Source organism: Schistocerca cancellata, chromosome 2 (genome assembly GCF_023864275.1).
Source record: "Schistocerca cancellata isolate TAMUIC-IGC-003103 chromosome 2, iqSchCanc2.1, whole genome shotgun sequence".
NCBI classification, from domain to species: Eukaryota; Metazoa; Arthropoda; class Insecta; order Orthoptera; family Acrididae; genus Schistocerca; species Schistocerca cancellata.
Genome location: NC_064627.1, coordinates 739,947,894 through 739,970,138, shown reverse-complemented (window position 1 = coordinate 739,970,138; position 22,245 = coordinate 739,947,894). Strand labels below are relative to the sequence as shown.

Below are 22,245 nucleotides of genomic sequence, written 5' to 3'. Positions count from 1 at the left end.
GTTGAGGCCAAGAGGGTTACGGGATCATAGAATGTATTGAAGGGAAGTTCCCATTTGTGCAATTCAGAAAAGCTGGCGTTAGTGGGAAGGATCCATATGGCACAGGCTGTGAAGCAGTCATTGAAATGAAGGATATCATGTTTGGCAGCGTGTTCAGCAACAGGGTGGTCCACTTCTTTCTTGGCCACAGTTTGTCAGTGGCCATTCATGCGAACAGACAGCTTGTAGAAAGTGGCGAGTTTGGACTGAGCAAAGGTTGGAAATTTGTATGGGTGCTGATAACGACGCAGTTGAGTGCCCCACAAACCAAACATCATCATCGTCATTTTCTGTTGTGTAGGAGGTATCTCCTTAGGCTCTCTATTGTCTGATAGTGGTATATTTGTGTCAATAAATTGTATTTTCCCTCTTGAGGGATTTGTACATCTTATATTCTCCGCTAATACTATGGATTTTTTAAATTGTGTATTATTTGTGTACTGTGTGCTTATCAGTTTATTGAGTTTTTTTGCGTAAGAGATGTTTTGGGTTATCTATACAGCTAATTATTGGACAAATCGGCATCAGTTCTTTATTTATTTTTGGTTGTCCACATAAAGATGGGTTTCGGGGATTCATGATGGTGCATGATTTCTTGTCTTTTTCTGTAAAGATTGTATTACAACTTCTTCCTCTCCTTTTTTATTTACTTGTGCACTGAATTTGTTGGTGGGGCTGTGCTGTATATGTGTGATATTGTAATCCTAAAAGAAATATGATACTTTTTCTAAATAATCATTATTTTTTTTATAACTATTACACCATCTCCCTTGTCTGCCTTTACTGCTACTGCATTGTTTGTTACTAGTTCATTGTTTATAATGTTGAGGGTGGTTTATTTACGCAAGGTACCTAATTTATACATAGTACCTAAAGGATATACAATGAACATTTTGGAGAAAATGAGAATTTTCACTCATACAGAAAAATACGCAGAAGACATCCTCTGTGAACAAACAGATTTTAAACAAAAAAGCTTTGAAAATTTTATTGGCATTATAAAAGAAGAGATTCACAATAAAGGCAAGCTGGGCCAATACCAAATGGTACTTACTATCTGTAAAACCAAATTGGGATTTCATCCAGACCTGACGGCTTATTTATTTTTGACTCTTCCAGTTGCTTCTCAGTGCCAAGGATGTTTGTTTCTATGCCCTCCAAAATGATGTCTCTGTGATGGTCAAATGATGGTACGTCTGTATGATCCTCATTTGTGGCTAACTTTTTTCTTAATGCAAAATTTAAAACTTTAACTTTTCTTTAGCTGTTTTCTGTTTGCCCCGCCAGACTGGTTGGTTGAGTGACTAGATAGCAGACTCACAAATTTCTGTTAACTTTTGCCTGTTGCCGTTTTTGGGTCCTTTTAATGTCACAAACAATATGTGATTCATCAGCATTTTCTAAATTTTGCTACTACACCACAGTGAGTCTTTTCCATTCTTATGCAGTCACTTGGCTCATACTTCTGCAGAGTACAGTTTAGAATCAGTTTAAACTTTTCCCATCATATTTAAATTAAATGATTTTCCTTCATTGTCCAAGTCGGAAGTGCAGAGTGCAATTTAGAATCAGTTTCAACTGTGCCCATCATATTTAAACTGAATGATTTTCCTCCATTGTCCAAGTAGGAAGCTAACAACTGCTTATCTCCTCTTTGCAGCCTAAAAACTCTCCTAGTCTTCTTGATTAATTTATGAACTTAAGTAACCATCGTTGCAATGATGACTTCATGATCACTAATCACTGTCTCTATATTGACACTGTCAATAAGGTCAGATCTGTTTGTAGCTACAAGACCTAAAATATTTCCATTACATGTCAGTTGTTGAACTAGCTGCTCAAAACAGATTTTGTAAAATGTGTTGAGAACTACTTGACAAGATTTTTTGTTTGTACCACCTGCTGTGACTCCATAGGCATTTTAGTCTATAGTCAGTAGGCTGAAGTCACCTACTGTGCCACTGAGTGTAGACTTACTTTGAATGATCCTGCAGCTGTTACAGGAGGCTGGTTACTCGCATCCAGATAACTTCGCTGTCAGACCTGATGTCGACTTCGGTAGAAACAATATTTTTGTCAGTTACGATGAACACTCAACCTCTTATTGTGTCTAATTTGTCTTTTCAATACATGTTTGATGCTTCAGAAAATTTACAGTTAAATTTTGACGTTCAAAGTGTCTTTATGTGATCTGATTTTGCTCTCTGCATATTGACTGGTGAGTGTTCAGACTATGTCTACTTCACAAGTACTCTGCTATCCAAGTAGCTGCTTGCTCCATGTAGGGCAGCCTTGACCATCAAGGGAAGCTGTACAATTCTTCACCCAACAACACAAGTCTAGAAGTATGTAACCAATCTTGTCACGAAATAGATGGAGCCTCTAGTTGAGAACCTCCACTCAGCGCCATACAAAAGGGTTCTAATCAGTTCTGGGTACAATACTGCAAATTTTGAGTTCTATTTGCACCCTGCAAGCAAGGCCGGCAGTCTTCACTACTTTCGCCACCCACCATTACGAACTGCTGGAGTGTTATTTGTTTCTCAATCCTGTTGTAGAACTGAGCCAAAATGAAGCGTTTAATTTATTTATTTTGTGTTTACTCTGTCATGTTGTTTAATATATTCTCCTTGGTCACCTATTTCATAAAATTAACTACTATCTTGACCAGTACATGGATAACTGTGTTGCTACTGATGCGAATGGGCTACGACTCCTTTGCGGTGTTTTCAGTGCTGGTGGCTGAAAGGAAGCTGAAATCCTTCTCGATTTTGCATATTGACCCCTGATATTTCTTCTTTGACACCAGTCTGTTTTAAAGCGTCTTTCTACATTGAGCTAACTGTCATCAGATATGTATATTACAATTGTATCACAAATCTTCAGATACAACAAGAATACATTTTGACAAGCAAAATATCCAAGAATGCAAGAGAGAAATACACTTTTTAAAAACTTATTGTGCTTTTATGTGTATGACGTCACTTTTGTTGTTGTGAGTGCCATTTTTCATGGCCACAAGACACTTCCAGCCTACCTCGTCTAAAAACAAGTGGCCCACAGCAGGTGGACATGCTAAACTCTTCATCCTGTCTTGCAGATGTGCTGTGCCCATGTACTCTGCATTACATGAACATAATAATAAACCTTTTCTCTGTCAATATGTTGTCTAAAACTTAACTGCTGTTAGTTCTACAATTTTGTTTCCACCATTTTTCCTAAAGTTCAGGGCTTTATTGTGAAAAACTTAAAACAATTTATGATTCCAAGTTTTGGCCATTGCTAACCACTACTTTCTCCCATCTTTTGGGCAGCATACAAAAACCACGGTGAAAGAATTGGGCATCTTTTGAAGAGATCCATGAATCAATCCAATTTTACACTTGTTCAGATGACCAGCAGTGCTTGTCAACCAGACTGTGTGTTATTGGTTGAAAAAGGTGGTAATCAGAGGAAGCAATGTGTAGAGAATATGGTGGGTGGGATAGGACTTCCCATGTAAATGTTTCCGAGTATGTTTTGAAACATTTTGTGACATGTTTCTCTTTCAGTGCTCATCTGAAACATGTCAATTGCTTTTGATAATTATCTTCTGTGATGGTTTCAGTCAGTTTCAGTAGCTTCAAAAACCTACCCTCTTCCACCACCATGCTGGTCTTCAACACCAAAATCACCATTTTTGAAGCCTTGGAACCATTCTCTGTATTTTCTTTCACTAATACGTTCTGCACCATAGGTCTGATCCAGCATTTTATGAGCCTCAGTTGCAGAATTCTTCATGTTAAAGCAGAAAATTAAAACTTCCTGCAAAAGACTAAAATTTGGCTCTAAAGTTGACACATTCGATTGAAAATAACTTCATGATGCAATCCACAAAATGAGTAATATTTTGAGGGCGTTATGTTTACAAATGACTAAGCTTATTGTATCTTCTCAACAAGAAGTGGCAGAACACACACATAAAAGAGTTTGTGATTGGCAAGCTTTCAGAGCCAATGGCTCCTCCTTCAGGCAATAGGGTTGAAAGGGAAGGAAGAAGGGTGAAGAAAGAGATCTGGAGAGGTCTAGGAAAAGGGGTAGATATTGGGAAAGTTGCCCAGAACCGCGGGTCTGGTTACAGTTATCGTACAGGATGAAAAGGAAAGACTGATTGTTGAGGACAGCATTAGACAAGATTTTAAAACCTGAGAGCTTAAAGGTGGAAAGGTGGAAAGTCCAGATCATGAAAATGTCATCGACTCACAGTGAAGAAGAACTCCAGAATTTCCTCTCCAACCTCAACTCCTTTGGTTCCATCAGATTCACCTGGTCCTACTCTAAATCCCATGCCACTTTCCTTGACGTTGACCTCCACCTGTCCAATGGCCAGCTTCACGCGTCCGTCCACATCAAACCCACCAACAAGCAACAGTACCTCCATTATGACAGCTGCCACCCATTCCACATCAAACGGTCCCTTCCCTACAGCCTAGGTCTTCGTGGCAAACGAATCTGCTCCAGTCCGGAATCCTTGAACCATTACACCAACAACCTGAAAACAGCTTTCGCATCCTGTAACTACCCTCCCGACCTGGTACAGAAGCAAATAACCAGAGCCACTTCCTCATCTCCTCAAACCCGGAACCTCCCACAGAAGAACCCCAAAAGTGCCCCACTTGTGACAGGATACTTTCCGGGACTGGATCAGATTCTGAATGTGGCTCTCCAGCAGGGATACGACTTCCTCAAATCCTGCCCTGAAATGAGATCCATCCTTCATGAAATCCTCCCCACTCCACCTAGAGTGTCTTTCCGCCGTCCACCTAACCTTCGTAACCTCTTAGTTCATCCCTATGAAATCCCCAAACCACCTTCCCTACCCTCTGGCTCCTACCCTTGTAACCGCCCCCAGTGTAAAACCTGTCCCATGCACCCTCCCACCACCACCTACTCCAGTCCTGTAACCCGGAAGGTGTACACGATCAAAGGCAGAGCCACGTGTGAAAGCACCCACGTGATTTACCAACTGACCTGCCTACACTGTGAAGCCTTCTATGTGGAAATGACCAGCAACAAACTGTCCATTCGCATGAATGGACACAGGTAGACAGTGTTTGTTGGTAATGAGGATCACCCTGTGGCTAAACATGGCTTGGTGCACGGCCAGCACATCTTGGCACAGTGTTACACCGTCCGGGTTATCTGGATACTTCCCACTAACACCAACCTGTCAGAACTCCGGAGATGGGAACTTGCCCTTCAGCATATCCTCTCTTCTCGCTATCCGCCAGGCCTCAATCTCCGCTAATTTCTAATTTCAATTTGCTGCCGCTCATACCTCACCTGTCTTTCAACAACATCTTTGCCTCTGTACTTCCACCTCGACTGACATCCCTGCCCAAACTCTTTGCCTTTACAAATGTCTGCTTGTGCCTGTATATGTGTGGATGGATATGTGTGTGTGTGCGAGTGTATACCTGTCCTTTTTTCCCCTAAGGTAAGTCTTTCCGCTCCCGGGATTGGAATGACTCCTTACCCTCTCCCTTAAAACCCAAATCCTTTCGTCTTTCCCTCTCCTTCCCTCTTTCCTGACGAGGCAACCGTTGGTTGTGAAAGCTTGAATTTTGTGTGTATGTTTGTGTTTGTTTGTGTGTCTATCGACCTGCCAGCGCTTTTGTTTGGTAAGTATATCTCTCTCTCTCTCTCTCTCTCTCTCTCTCTCTCTCTCTCTCTCTCTCTCTCTGTGTGTGTGTGTGTGTGTGTGTGTGTGTGTGTGTGTGTGTGTGTGTGTGTGTTGGTAGTACAGGATGATTATAAAGTCAGTACTTATTTGTAACAATGGATATTTCAAAAAGTATACAACTTATAGTTTTATTTCCATTGAATATATTATTAGTGTACCATTTGCTTATTAAGTTACATTTCAACATATTCACCTGCACTTTCCATGCAAATCCTGAATCTATTAAGAACAGAACCAAGCGTATCAAATGGGACATTTGCAAACATTTCACAATATTTTGTTCAAGACTGTTAATCTCCTTTTATTTTAACTTACACACTGATTCCTTAGTCCATCTCTAAAGGAAGAAGTCGCTTGGTGTTAGGTCAGGCTTGCATGCAGAACATTGTCAGTTCCTGACAGCCGATCCATGTACCAGAGAATTTGTCATCAAGCCATTCTATTCTCTCACTGGAATTACATAGTGGGGTGGAGCTTCATCTTGAATGAACAGCAATTCTGTTCTATTTTCTCGATCTTGAATCACAGGCTATATGTACACATAGGCCAACGAATATGTTTGATGTCATCCCACACCAGGCATATACGCTTTACCTTCGATTGCATTTGTTCAGCCATTACATATTTATCCAGATTTGACCAATAATGACAATTGTGATGGTTTGCAAAACTTCCAACATGAAATATGGCAGGATAGTGTCAGGCAGATCGAGTTAATCATTTCCCCAACCAAGCATAATCCCACAAAATTCCATTGCGATCCTCATTTTGATCTAGGAATCACTATGAATTAAGACACAAAGAAATTACATACATTGGCTGTGAGTGGGCATTGATTTAAGTCTGTTCTTTCGGACATGTCTGAAAGAACATACACCACATGTTTATAATAAGGCAAGGACAGCCAGTGATCTCTTCGATGTGGATGCACACCAGGCTCAAACTCTTATGGGAATCAGTGAAATGTTGCAAGTAATGATAATGGGCAAGGGCCACTATATTAGTAGTGTGTTGATTAGTTGAGAATTTGTGTCTGAAGGAGGCGTGCCAGGGTAGTCCACGCAATTTGGATGACTACTGCCTCTAAATGGCTTAATTGTCAGGGCAGCAGGTCGCGCGGTGGCCGAGCGGTTCTATGCGCTCAGTCTGGAACCGTGCGACTGCTACAGTTGCAGGTTCGAATCCTGCCTTGGGCATGGATGTGTGTGATGTCCTTAGGTTAGTTAGGTTTAAGTAGTTCTAAGTTCAAGGGGACTGATGGCCACAGATGTTAAGTCCCATAGTGCTCAGAGCCATTTTTTTTGTCAGGGCATCTGCCTAGTAAACAGGAGACTAGGTTCAGATTCCGGCCTGGCACAAATTTTCAACTTTCTCCATTGATTTAAGCCAAAGTCTGTAATTCCTTTGAATCTTAATTCATAGTAGCCACTGGATCAAAATGGCATCTGTTCATTTAGATATATCTGAAATGACAGGCACCACATATATAAAAGATTCTTGGTGTCTGTTGTACACTGGAACAGGAGCGGATGATAAACAACATACAACTCTGACTACCAGACAGACATACTGTACCTGAACAACATGTACCCTCATCATCGGATTTGGAAGGGGAGATCCTGTCCCATGGCTAGTGCGATCACTGGATCTCACACTTCTCGACTTTTTCTTATGGGGTTATGTCAAGACGTTGGTGCATGAAATCCCGGTAGAAACAGATAAAGACCTGCTTACTACGTTCAAAGCTCCTTGTCTCCTGGTACAACAAATACCGGTGATCTTTGAGAGAGTGCTGCAGAACTTCATGCACCCTTGCCATGCATGCATTTAGACTGGTGGTTATCACTTTGAACAATTACTATGAGTTACATTATTATGTGATTTACACTATGAATGTCCATAACACAATATATATATACACTTCCGGCCATTGGTTCCAGACCTCAATATAATCGGTTGTGAGCACAATTTTGCCTGTTTTAATTTGACGCAGAAGGTTTGGGACACTCTGTATAATGGTGCTAGAATGTTTTTTTCTTTGTTTTAAATAAAAGAATATGATTGCAGTGTCTCTTAACTGTAGTTTAGCCATGCAATTGGTGCTAGGCTGGGATGTTTTTTTGGATTTGGAAGTAAGAAAGTATGATTGCAGTAAAACATTAATCATCATGTTCCTATTGTGATCTAGATTAATCCCTTTAGCACTGCTGAATGAAGCATTATTAGTTCAGTTTTATGTTGTCAAATGGCTGTATTACATATGAAACAAACAAAACAAAAAATATTACAGATACCTACATTATGTTAGAGCCCATGTTCCATGAGTATTTTTCACTGACCAAAATCTTTTTTAAAAGTTTGTTTAGCTGACACAAATTAAATTTCAACATTGGAATGCATTTTACAGAGCCAGCTGTTCCTTGTGCCTGTATTAAGGAGAACAACCTCTGAACACAAGAATTGCAGGCTGGCAATGCAAACAAGAACTGCACAATTTCAATTAATTCACTAAATTATCCTTCACTACTACATGACACAATGTACTTCGATCATTTCTTCTGGCTTGTTTCAGGTTTTCCATCATATGTGGCTATTAATATTTTTAAATTTGCAAATTTATCAAAAAATCCATTTCAGTATTTTTATCCAACAAAAATTCTCCCGTGTAAGTCTATGATGATGTAATCAATAACCAAAGTAAAAAGTATATTCAAGAGAAGTTCAATTTTACATTCTTTGTTTTTACATTTTTTGCAATTCTATTCCATAAATTCATAGCCCCTGTGAAAAACCCATAAGATCAATGTTAAAAATACCCTGATTTTACATTTCTTAGGAGTAAGATTTACTCGATTGTACGTTCTTACTTGATGCCTCGCGTGACTTCGTCCAGCTTTCCTCCTATTGACATTTGATGTGACTGAATGATTTATAAGTGGCACAAAAGACAGGCTGTTCACACTCTGGGTGGTGACAGAGTTAAGAGAATGTTTCAGGCTGTTGCAGAGAGGGGAGATGTTAGAGAGGAAATGATGATGTAATCCTCAATTGGCATCGCCAACACAGCTTGATGGCGCTGTGAAGGCGACCAGGAGTGAGACTACTGATTTTTTTTTTATCACTATAGTGCCAAGTTGATGTTTATGGATGTGTAAGTGACAGGAGAATCTCAGTTGTACCAAGAATTTTTTAGGGTGATGTGTTTGTGGTTGTGCAGAGTGTGAAATATTTGTGACAAGGAAGAATATGAATGTTATTGCTAATCATTTCACTGGCAGCAATTTAAGTTGTCCTCTTAGGTTTCTGCCTAATTGCCCAATCGGAAATAGCTTCATATTTGGAAATAAACAGCAAAGTATTTGTGGCAAGGATCAATATACATTTTATTGCAACTTGTTTCTCTCTTAGGAATGTAAGCTGTCCTCTTAGATTTTCTGTCTAACCACACTTGGAAATCATGACACATTCGGAAATAAACAGGCAAATATTTATTTCATCCATCGTACTCTAATAACAGTGAATATTGCAGAGCATATTGTATTGCAGTCATAACGAAGTTCCAGAATGTGGTAACAGTGCTGAGTTGGAAAAAAAAAAGTAGCGTGCACCAAGTTGCAAACCTATAACCTGTAATGCCAATTACATAAGGTTTTTCTCATATTTTTGGGGTTTTAATGTATTCCTTGATTCTGCATTTTCCTCAGTTTTGCATTTTTTGAAGTTTGGACCGCATGAAAACGTAAAATAAGGGTTTCACTGTAACTTGTTGACTATATGAGATGAAAACAAAATTCAAAAGATATTAATACCTAAAACAAAAAAAAAATGTGGACACCAGCAGAAATCATAAAAATGTTTGAGGACATTACATAAAATGTTAAAAATGTGGTAAAGTCTGTATAAATGTGGGTGTACGGTAACCCAACATGTGAGTCTCTGCTTGTCAGTGATGTGATAATTGATTGCTTTCCTCCTGCCTTATTTCTTGTAGTTGTATGATAACTGTTTGAAAGAATATGTGTACTTTCTTGTACCAGTACAAACTTGATTCCACATGCCAACTATTGACAGGAAGTGTTATTAAATACTTTTGCCACGCTGTTAACTGTACTAATTTGTTGCATGTGCATGTTTTTGGGACAGGTGATTGTGTGTTTCGAGTTTCTTCCTGTAAGCTATATTGTTTCATTAATAAGGCTGCAAGACTACATGCTATTCGTGTACCTGCATGGGGGGGGGGGGGTAACCCCGCCCCTGCTCCCCCTCTCTCTCCCCCTTTCTCCCCACTCTCCCCTTCCTCCACTGCACCCCTCTCTTCACCATTTTGCCTCTGGGTGCCCCCTTCTCCATTTCATAATCTGCCTAGTCTCCCTTCCTCTTCATTTTTATTCATTGTTTGCTTCCTCATCTCTAAAGTCACTGCCTCACCCCCTTCCTAGATCCCCCCCTCCCTACCTCCCCCCTTCCTACCTCAACCTTCCCCCCCCCCCCCCCCCCCCCCAATCTTCTGTCTAGATCATTTACACCCACACAACCCTTCCACCCCACTCACATAATTAAATACACATTAATGAGAATGTAATGCACATATGACAATGCATAGACCCAAACAACATTTTAAATGAAGCGAAAGCCGAATGTAGGAGGTGATCTGACACATTGCTCACAAAAACACATGTTTAGCTACAGAAATGTAAGTACACATTTATGTGCACTAGTGGTGGAATATTTAGCCAGTTCTTAGGTCAGGAAATGTGTGATACTGCAAGTGAAAGTGAAGCTAGATCAGTACCGAAGGCAGGAATACCTGATAAATGTGCATATAACTGACATATCCAGATGTAAGCAGAAAACTGACAAAACTGTAATAAGTACAAGTCACACCTCAGTAGCTTATGAAAAAATGGGTATTTTTGTAACTGTGTAGATACAATTAAAATATCATAAGCAGTTATTCATCAACTACCGATGCCGTGACAGCACATATGAAGAAATTGTTAAAAGTATATTCAGTACTATGAAAAGGAAAGTACGGTCACTACTCACCATATATGGAGATGTTGAGCCGCACGGCAGAAAGGCTGCTCAACGTGTAAGCTTTTGGCCAAAAGGCCTTCTTCTGAAGTAGACAACACACACACGCACGCACACGCGCGCACGTGGTGGTCAGAGACAGTGGTCTGTTTTTGTAGTGCCTGTCTATGTCTCAACATCCCCACTATGGTGAGTAGCAATCTATAATTTTCATAATATTCTCATTATTGCATCCTGCATGTTCGATTGTTTACAAAATAATTTCTATTTTTTAAAATTATGAGATACAGTCTAATCATTGAGATTAATTGTTGTTGTGTCTTGTACATTGGCTGGTTCCACTGTATAACAGTCAAAACAGTATTAATCATAAAGAGGGTAATGCTGTCATTTACCTGAAGGTTGGTTTCAACATCACAATGTTTTACTACACACAGTCCTATTACAGATACTACGCCGCTGTTTCCTTTGAACTTTTACAGTTATTGGGACACCTACAATTTAACACAGATTATGAACCGCAATGGAATTCGGCATTTTTCACATTAACGTACATTGCCTGAGGTGAAAGAAGTGAAAACTGTCAGATAAAAATTATGGGGCTGAGGAGGAGATCAAACTCAAAAGCTTTTTATCGCTAGTCTGATATTTCACCATTCAGCCACCAAGCCACACCATTTTAACTTTCTGAGCGTATTTAATAACTTCTGTATTAATTCTTGTAAAATGCTTATAACACTGGATCTTTACTTTTTCTGGCAATTGCAAAAATTTCCCCCTTTTTACAAACTATTTTGATTGCACTAGTTATACAATTTGTGAAAGATTTCAAGGGACTTGTAAATAGTTTGAACACGATGCCCTGCTGCTTGCACAAATCTCAAGAACCTGCATTGTTCCCCCTATATTACCCTAACTGTTACTTTATATAATTTTCATTAAGCAATATTTGAAAATTCAATTATTGTAACCACTTTGAACTTTGTAGACAAACAAGGAAACTACAAAAATTATGATAAATAATTTACAGCAATTTTATTGATGTTTATTAATTGTTCTCCAGTTGTATGTTTTGCAGGTTTATGTTTATGCCCTAATGCAGAAGATTAGAGACTTGTAGTATGAGTAAATCCCTTGTTTTGTTATCAATACTATAAACAATATTAGTTAGCGACTCAATCAAAGATCATTACCATTTATTTCTGCTATAAATATCACAGATCATTTTCTTTAAATGTACAACTTTGAATATATTTTATGCTGATTGGTTTGGTTTAATTGTTAAAATACTAATGTTTTCCTATGAAATTGAAGTGAAATAAATGTAATTATTCACCAATAATAAAAAAATCATAGTCTTAAATCTCTTTTTTTATCCACAATTTAAACACTACATATACTGACTCTTATCTATAAATCTGAATTAATACAAAGACTGTATGCTATGCCAGACAGTGTTCTCTTTTGACAGTTAGATGAGAAATAACCATTTTGTGACTTGAATTACATAGTACCAGTTACAGTGCTTTTAAATTCCATTTGGTTAATTATTAATATAATGAGACTCTTGACAATAACTTCCTGCTGCTGTTGGCTGAAACATTTAGTGAGTGGCACTGCAAAGCTGTGTGTCAGTTGAGAAACAGAGTACCGCACTGTCAGGATGCTGTTAATTCCACATGAAACAGAGAAAGAAACACAATTGTTTGAATATATTGAAATATAGCTAATGTAAATATACTGAAATGCTTAAGTTGGAAAAGGCAGCACTGTTAATGGCAATAGTTGCACACTACAAACTATATGACTTTAAAATCTCAACATCAGCTTCATAGGATTTATTTTTTCAAATGTACTGTGTGACTAGTATTGATTCTTACTTCCTTGTTCGTGATCCATGAGAAAACCTCATTGAGTACTTTGTTAACTTCTGAACAATCACCGTAGGGCAGTGGTTGACAAACTGTGGCTTGCGAGCCACATGTGGCTCTTTGGCACCATGAGAGTGGCTCATCTACAAAGTAGTACACAGAAGTAGCTTTTCGGCTTGGGCAAGAAGCGGTGTTAGGTGGCGGTGTACATGACTCAGACCGCTTCCATTCGCTACCACCCGCAAGACTTTTTCTGCTTGTGACAGTGTCTTCAAAAGTGAGGGATGAATAATGCCTCTAAGTCTGGCATATGAGATAATTTTTAACTTGCTGATTTTCATGCAATGCAAATCAGCAGAAGAAATGCATATTCCGATGAAGATTGTGAAACTGTTTCACATAAAGTGTGGAAAAATAGGTGCCATCAGGTGAAAGAAAATAATTATATTAATAATGAATCAGAAATACATCAACAGACAATGACAGGGACAAATAAATATAAGCTTGTACAACAATAAATAAAAATACTGGTAGATATGGCTGCTTTCCTTAATTCAATTTTTACTTGCTTAGTAGGTGTTTGTGTTTTTATCTTTAGGTGAGTGCTCTGAAGTGAAGATATGTTGATTTTTAACACCTGGAATATTATTCCTGTCGTAAGTCAAAGGAAAAAAATAGCGTTTGCTGTTCTTTCCGTATTCGGGTCTACATATTCATGCAAACTATCATTTTCAACTATGAACCTTGTGAAGAATAAACTGAGAAATGGTCTTATTGCTGAGAATCTGGAATCTTACCAAAAATTACCCAACCTTTCCAAGGAGATGCAAGGTCATAGTTCACATTAGTATTTGTCAGTCAGTGTCGGGATTTAAGTTTGTGGATACCTTACTATATAATTTTATCAATAAATAATGTCATGATTAAGTATGAGAGCAGGTGTTATTCAGTGCACTTAAGAGTTTAACTAAGACTCAAAACTTTAAGTAATGTTTCTTAAGTTAATTTTTGGGAGCATTGTGGAGTGAAAGGACAAATAGTATCAAGTATTGAGGAAAGTATGGTGAGACTGTTTGGATATACAGAGAGGATGAACAAAAGGAGGTAGACGAAATGAGTATACGAATGTGAAGTGTGGATGGGTATGTTGGAAAGGGTTGATCTCAACAAATGTACTTCACTCCAGATGGAGGAGATTTTTGTAAAAGCTAGCTTAAGAGGATCCTAATTAAGTTGATAACCATCAGTGTACCTGTATAGTTTATATTCGAAAAATTTGACTCTCAAAAAATTTCCAGCATTGAACTGTTAATAAATGGCTCTCTTGACTAATGAGTTTGCTGACCACTGCTGTAGGGACTCACGCCTCATATTTTATTCCCAGGCTGACTAACTGAAGGCAATATCCACATTGATCACCCATAATACTACTTTTTCTACCGGGGAAATGAAAAACACACAAACTGCAGCATTACAAGAACTGATGAACAGTTAAAGAAGCAGTACTTTCTTTTGCCAAACTGAACAGCATAGTAGCAATGTACGTTGGTTGATAAGCTGAAGTTAGTACTACAGATATTCAGTTAAAGCAGGTTTCACCTTGCAATAAACATGAAATGAAACTGATTACTACAGTCTTCTTAGTAACAATATTAGACAAGTCATTGTTAGAAAATTTATGATAACCATTGATAAAAATGACGTTGAGCTTAAGAAAAAGTGACAGTTTTTGATGACATTGTAGGAAGCACCAGCAATGTAGTGGAAACGTATAGTGGACATAGGTGGTTTTCCATGACAAATGTCTAACCATCATATGTTTATTCTTTGTTTTCTGGACAGAGTGAGCTTCATTTGTTTGCACTTTACTTCACTTGTCTTTGTAATTTGATTTGTAAAATAAAGAGTTAGATCAGCCAAAGTTTTATCTGTAAGTAAGTTGATATAAGAGCTGCATAAAGTGGTGACCCAGAGAACTAATGGTAAAAATATAGTAGTATGCACAGGCAGTAGAGATTATCGAGTCCAGAGGCTTTATAGAAGATTGAGGAGATGTATTTAACAAGCCTCCTGAAACAACTCAAAGAACTTAAATTGATATTAGAGATGCAAACTACTCCAAGGACAACCACATGGTGAAAAACAAGCAACAGATGAAAGTACAGACATCACAGATCATACCAGAAAAACCAGTACTCTGGTTCTTGATAGTTAAACACATATTTGTCCAGAACAAGATCATTGGCAAGCACACGAAGTTTGCAATAATAGTGAATGCGCCTGATGCTAGGGCAACAGCAAGAGGAGAGGAAGTGATACTCTGGTCTTGAGCAGAATGACCATAAACAATAATAAAAAATGTCTTAATTAGGTGAATGCGTAAACTGTTGAATCAACACATATGGCAAATGTGCAAGGGGGAACAAGTAAGGGATAGGACACTGTCAGAATATTGTAGACATCTTTGAGGGATTGTCAGTGAAGTGGGTTTAATGGATGCGACACTATAACACAATTAGTGAACGGTTCAGTTGTCAGGTTGGTGAAAGCAGTGGTTGTAACCTACAGAAATGACAATTGAAATTAGCACGAGTGGTCACAAACGTTAAAATATAGTGTGACGTATTCGAGGATAGACCCCTGCCTTTTGTCCCAGTAGAGCTACAGAAGGTTGTTTTTGACAGTATCCACAGGTTGAATCAAGTTTAGAACTTACGACAAATCATTTAGACTGACCAGGCATAAAACAATGATTGTCACAGTTGGGTAAAGAAGGAAGACTGAATGACACGTACACTGAGTTATCGGAGAGTTTCTGCTGACTACGAAGAGATTCTCACACATGCACGTAGATATTGTGCGCCCATTACCACCTTCCGAAGTGTACAAATACTTACTGATTGCAGTGGATCATTATACAAGATGAGTGGAAGCATCACCACTGTCAGACATCTCAGCGGAGACTGTAACAAATATGTTTGCCATCATAAATTGCGTGCTTCAGGTGCCTGCTGTACAATATGACTGATCAAAAACAATAATTTGAATCAATGTTGTTCCTAGAATTGCTCAAACTAGGTGGTTTTTGACACACCATACTACTGTGTATCACCCAGTGAGCAACGGCATGGTTGAGCGGTGGCACAGGATGCTAAAGGCAGCCTTGATGTATCATAAGGATAGCTGGGCTTCAGTATTGCAGTTAGTGCTGCTAGGCCTCAGAATAACATGTATGTGAGAACTAGACACCTCCATTGTTGAATAGTTTATGGAGAGATGCTGAGACTACCAGCAGAATTCTTCAAAGAACTACCAGATGATGAGACAGTGGGTGACATGCTGCAGGTATCTCAGCAGGCATATGATCACATGGCGAAGCCACTCTTAACACTAGGTTCTTGTTGTGGCACAAATACATTGTTCGTACTTAGGAGCTAAAAAACTGTCTGGTTGCAAACAAGTGCTGTACAATCACCCATTCAGCCACCATATATAGACAGTTTAAAATTTTGGCAAGAAATGAGTATGCATTGCAAATATACCATGATGGAAAGTGACGAACTATCTCCATTGAGCAGGTTAAACGCGCACATTTGTTGCTGCCTGAAGGCAACACAGAACTGAAACAAACAGAAGAAATGGCACCTGTGTGACAACAGACTCAAGACGAGATGACAGCCCCAGGAAGGAGCACACCAAGCTCCACACAGAAGATGATTATGACGGAGAAGACACCATTCTCAGAGAAGTGCTCTTGGCCAGGCAGGATAATAAAATACATATGCCCATATGTGCCTGGAACTCTGCTTTACAGAGGAGAGGGGACAGCCAGTGTAGGAAGCACCAGTGACGTAATGGAAATATGCAGTGGACATTGTTGTTTACTCCGTGACACGTCGAGCTATAATATGTTTTCTTATTTATTTTCTTTGTGGCAACCGAAGTTTTATCTGTATAGAAGTAAGAGCCGCATAGGCTGACAAGTAGTGCAAAAGAGTGCTTACATTATAAGCTGAATCTTTACCAAAACTTTTGATGCTTGCTTATTGCGACTCAGTGCCACTATCTTCCATCACCTGGCTTGATTACTGTGCTGCACACAAAAATACTGGTGATTTGATACTCCCTATCTAATGGCTCTTGCAGTTGTGTTCCTACATATCTCCCATTACCATTTCCTAACATCATAATTTTTGTATTATTAATTTTCTAGTTATCTCAAATTTTGTAACAACATTGACAGTCTTCAGGATGATCCATGCCAACATTCTAAATAGAACTGTCAAAGAATATTTTTTAATGGCCTTTTTACCAACTGGCATTTTCCGTTTATCCAAACTCTCACTACAGAAATTGTTCATATCCTGCCTTCTTCCCTCCAGCTGTCCTTAAAGCACACATTTCACCTTGCATTCTTCTCTATAATGAACAGTAGTAAGTAAAATTTGATGCATTTCCTATTATTCGTCTGACACTATGGCCATTATTTTAACAGGCCAGGCAGCTGTTATTACAAGCTAAGAGGAGAAACCATGTTACCAGGGATAGCTGGAAAAATTAAAAAGTAAAGAAATGCTTCTTCAGTATCAAGTTGGCTGGTTGGCTGGTTGGTTGGTTGGTTGGTTGGTTGGATTAATAAAGGGATCAAATGACTATGTCATCAGTCCCTCAGTATCAAGTTTGGGATTATATTTCGCCACATAAAATATTAATCAATCAAAAATTTAAGTGTCTTACAAAAAGCATTTGAAAGTGAGGTCCAGCAATAACTAAGTTTTAGTTACAAATTTGGTAGGGAGTGGGAGGGGTGGCATTGACTACTACAATTAGTATGTTACTAAAGAAATGGACAGAAACTGTAATATTTGATGGACTTCAGCTACGTAGACTTTTGCTAAATTAAATTATACATGGTATTTTAAAAAGAATGACCTGATCCCAAAACTTATTTATCAGTAAAAACATACTAAAAACAGGATGAATTACAAAATACTCACAGAGTCTTAAGGTTTTAGCTATGCTGTTACAGACACACTGTGTGGCCAGCAGCAGCAGCATGAACAGCATCTAGATGACAGCTAAATTCATCATAAAGTTTACACAATGTATCTACTTTTACAGAAGTTATGGCGGCTGTTATTCTGTTTTGTGTCACGAGGTAAAAGTGAGATGAACACGCTTTTCTTCACATATCCCCACAAGAAAAATGTGTGTGGTCTTTTCTTTCTTGAGAAAATCACAGTGACTGGGACGAGTTATCTTCAAATGCTGCAGAATTGGCTTTTTCCACAACTTCAGGAGGATTCTGATAACTTCATTTTCCAACAGGATGGAGCTCTTATCACAATGGCACAACACGTACGTCAGTTTCTCCATGACACTCTGCCTTAACACTGGATAGGGTACAGGGGGCCCCAAGATGCTGCCCTTCAGTTTTGGCCTCTAAGACGCTACCCTGCAGTCTTGGCCTCCAAGATCACCAGACATGACCCCCATGCAATTTTTTGTTGTGGAGTTATGTGAAGGGAAGTGTGTTCGTCTCCCCTTTACCTTGTGACATAGAAGAAGTGAAGAACAGGATAACAGCCACAATAATTTCTGTAAAAGTTGATGCATTTTAGCTATCACTTAGATTTTGTTAGTGATGCTGCTGTGATGGACACACAGAGCATTTGTAATAGCATAGCTACCTTTAAGATTCTGTGAGTATTTCGCAGTTCATCCAATGTTTGTAGTATGTTTTTATCAATATTAGGCCACTCTTTTTGAAACACCCTGTATAATTGATATTTTATCGCAGTTTTACATTTTTATGGATAGCCAAAATAATGTGTGATAAAAATAGAGTTTAATTTTTTCCTAAATATGGGTCTATCTAACAACTAAGAGTGTTGAATGTATCAATAAAGAATTTACACCAAAAATCTGACATCTTTAATTCCTGATACACCTAATGGTTTCAGTCCATGTAGCAATCAGATTTCTGAGTTTAATTAGATTGTGAACAGTTACTATTCATTAAATGTTTAACAGTGAAATTTCATAAATGCAATTTTTTTAGTAATGGAAATGGTAACTAAATATATGTTGCTGTTTATAACATGGATGTGGTTGTCATGCTTTGTGTTATATATAGACTGACACAATTTTTATTACTGTCTGACTGTTACAGTTGGAGAAAGCTCACCTTTACTGTGAACCTGCTCTGACAAGTGCTGGTGATACTGCACAGATGAGCTTGGCAAGAAGTGATTACACTCGCTTACTAGTTCCACCGCCTGTGCAGGAAGAATACCAGAAACAGCGGCAGGTGACTTCAGAGGCTTTGTCTCTTGTTCAATTGAAACAGTTGCCAATGGTAGATCAGGTTAGGCAGCTGTTATTACGAGGTAAGTGCTACTAAGTATTTGTAATATCTTCTCTGTCTCACTCATTATTTAGACAACTTTAAATCTACATTATAATATTAGAATGATTGGGGAAACAGATACGTAGATGTTACAAAATTATGGTTTTTTGGGTTATACTTTGAAGTTGTGTAAAATATGAGTTTCTAGCCTCTCCATGGTATTATTTTAGAGACTTACTGTGTTGGCTTCATTGGTGAAACATTGTGTTATGATTATCTGACAGGATCACATGAGGCATGCTAAACATTGGTGGTTTCTTTTTTTATATTGTTAAAACAGGTTCTGCAGTTTTCGAGCCTCGTTTCACAAATGGGTTCTACATGACAGTGCACTACAGAGTTTACATTTTTGCTAATAGTAATTGCATTCTTTAAGACAGAAAAATCAAAGATTATTAGGGTAGAGGCTTGTAGTCAGTCTTATATCTCTGGTGTTTACTCTCTAACTTAAGTCCTGTTCACACCAAAAGTTACCTATTATGGCATGAGTATAGCCAGCTGTTATTACAGGAGCAAGGAGCAATTGTTTCATTTTCCTTACATGTATCATTACTTTTTAATCTAAAAGTAAGTTCTTCTGTTCTTAATTCATTGTTATTCCAGCTATATATGCACAAATAAAATTAAACCTATGTGGCTAATGATTATAACAGACATTTCTCTAGAAACCATGATGTAAATTTATTATTTTAGGTTATATTCACCATTTATTGAAGTGGGACGAAAATTGCACTTAGATCCATTTGGTGATATTGCACCATGATCATGGCCCATGGTACTTTGTTAGACATTTACAGCATGGCGGTACAAATTAAAGATATAGAAATGCTACATGGGCTTAAAATAATAAAATAATTTATTGCATTTGAATGTTTATTAACATTAATTTTTAGACTTAATTTTTTAACCAGAAAAACTACTTTTGTGTGTGTTATTTGGATATTCAGTTTATTAGCCATGTGTTTATGTTCAATAAAGTATGTTCATAATATGTGACTTGTCTTCTTTCTTTAAGCTGTACGTCATGGTACAAGACCACAATGTACCTTGAGCCAAATACAACACTTTGAAAAATTTCCTTTATGATACTGCCTAAATTGATTATGCATTGTGATTCATTTAATGGAAAATCAGACAAGTAATACAATAGTTAAATAAACACATTAAAAACCCAATAACTTTGTCTGGTATGGCAGTAAAAAAAAAAAAAAAAAAAAAAAAGTGCACAAGATGCAATTCCTTCGCCTATATCAATTTGTCTTGAATGACCAAGATTAAGTTAGTATTAGATCACATATTTTGTAATCTTCTGCTTCTGTATACTAGAGTTCATTACAGTATGTTCCATAATATTGCAGCAAAAATAGTACAGTTCTCACAGCTGCTGTCGCTATTAGGTCAAGAGAGTGATGTGGCTGGTCTGCTGCGTGCCATACAGCAGTGTGCTGTGTTAGTCAGAGGAAATTGGGTGGTACGCAGTGACTTGCTGTATCCAAAGGATAGTTTCAGTGCATCTGGCAAAGTTCCTGCTGAAGTGATGTGTCGGGCTCGTGACTATATTGTAAGTAAAACAGTGCAGTGTTAGATAAGGTGCAAAAGTCACTTTCCTGACTACAAATGTAATTCAGAATTTATGTTTAGTTGTAAAAGGTTTCATTCAAAGGCAGAAATTTGCAAGAAAAGTGTAAGTCTACTGCTGGCAATATATTTTCACATGAGCAGGGGCTTATGTGAGGGCAAATGGGAAGTCCAGGCAAAAGTCATCATCTTTCATTTAAGGTAGAAAGATAAGCTTGTATTAGTTAAACTAAAGCCCTGTATACAGAAGTCTTAAAGTAGTAGTAATAAAAAGAAAAAGAAGTTGCTGGTGAAGAACTGCAGAGTGAGAAAAAAATGGCAACTTTATTTTGTCCTCGTAAAATTCAGCAGAACTCTGTTGACGTCCAGAGAAACATTATGTCACGACACAGAGCACTGTGGTTTTCAGAACCTTGACTCCTTCTGAGTAAGGAGCAGTAATATTGTTACTTTTGGCTCCTTTCTTGCATGCTGTGCATGATCTGTCATTTGCAGAGACATTTTCTTTAATTCAGTTTGTGTGCACGCATGGGGCTTAAGGAAGATAATGAAACTGGAAATTACAGTAAGTGGTAGGGATTGGCGTGAAATTAATGATCGCATGCAGTAGGACAAGGGCAGGATCAAGTGGTTCACTAGACCTTGGGGGCAGCCTTTATTTATTTTTTTAAGTGGTTGGGAAGAGCGTAGAGGTAGACGGAGGCTCAGGGTAAGTGGCAGTTGAGACCGGTAGGATAATAGGACGGAATGTGGCACATGATCAGTTTTCCATCTGCCCAGTTAGATATGCTTTTAAGTTGGTGGTTGGTATTGGTGGGTTGTGAAGCAACTGTTGAAAAAGCATGCCATGCAGCTGATCCTCGAGTCCCCTGTGTGTGCTCCTGCCCCATCTTCCTCCCCCCCCTTTGAGCACTAATGCAGTATCTTATCATGATTTGTGTTTTGACCTCCGTAGGAACCATTTCTTCTCACTTTTCCTTCTTTATGTCTGCTGTTCTTAATATTTTTGTGAATGATTTTTATTCTCCCACATGAGTATTCATACTCCTGTGGGTACATGCATCTACTTTTATGCGTGCCTAAGCTAATCTTCAGGATACAGCATACATTTCTTTTGTAAATTTGTTCTTTTATAATATGAAACAGTGCTTTATAGTAAATAAAATAATATTAAAATGTTAACTACAAGACTGTGATAAAGCTGGACATAACTCACTTACTCACTCACTCCCTCCAGCCGCCCCCCCCCCCCCCCCCCCCCCCGCCCCCTTTTCCTGATTATGTGGTCTGATCTGGTCTCGAGGTGAAAAGGCCAAGCTTAATTTTGTTTTTTCAAGCAATGTAACTTCCTGTTACTGCTTACTGTTTCTGTTTTACGACATGTTAACTAAGTGTTACTACTAACTGCAACTGAAACAAAGTTGATGGAAATAGCTGAAATCGCTTATAGCTTTTGTCTTACCTAAAAACTTATGCGCTAATGATTGTTACAGCTGTAATCAATTTCTGATTATTTGTGGATAAAATTAAGTTATTTTTACTATGCCAGGCAGAAAGATCTGTGCTTGTTTTTAAAAAGCACCCATTTCATT

At 38.3% G+C, this 22,245-nt stretch overlaps 1 protein-coding gene across 1 annotated transcript in view; it reads left to right on the top strand.

Moving 5' to 3' along the window:
* The window catches only part of LOC126162534 (DNA-directed RNA polymerase III subunit RPC5), a 100,620-nt gene that overhangs the window by 51,021 nt on the left and 27,354 nt on the right, over positions 1-22,245 (top strand). Inside the window, exons 6-7 of the mRNA XM_049919107.1 lie at positions 18,839-19,055; positions 20,434-20,636. Coding sequence (XP_049775064.1) covers positions 18,839-19,055; positions 20,434-20,636 — 420 coding nt within the window. The remainder of the gene's footprint in view (positions 1-18,838; positions 19,056-20,433; positions 20,637-22,245) is intronic.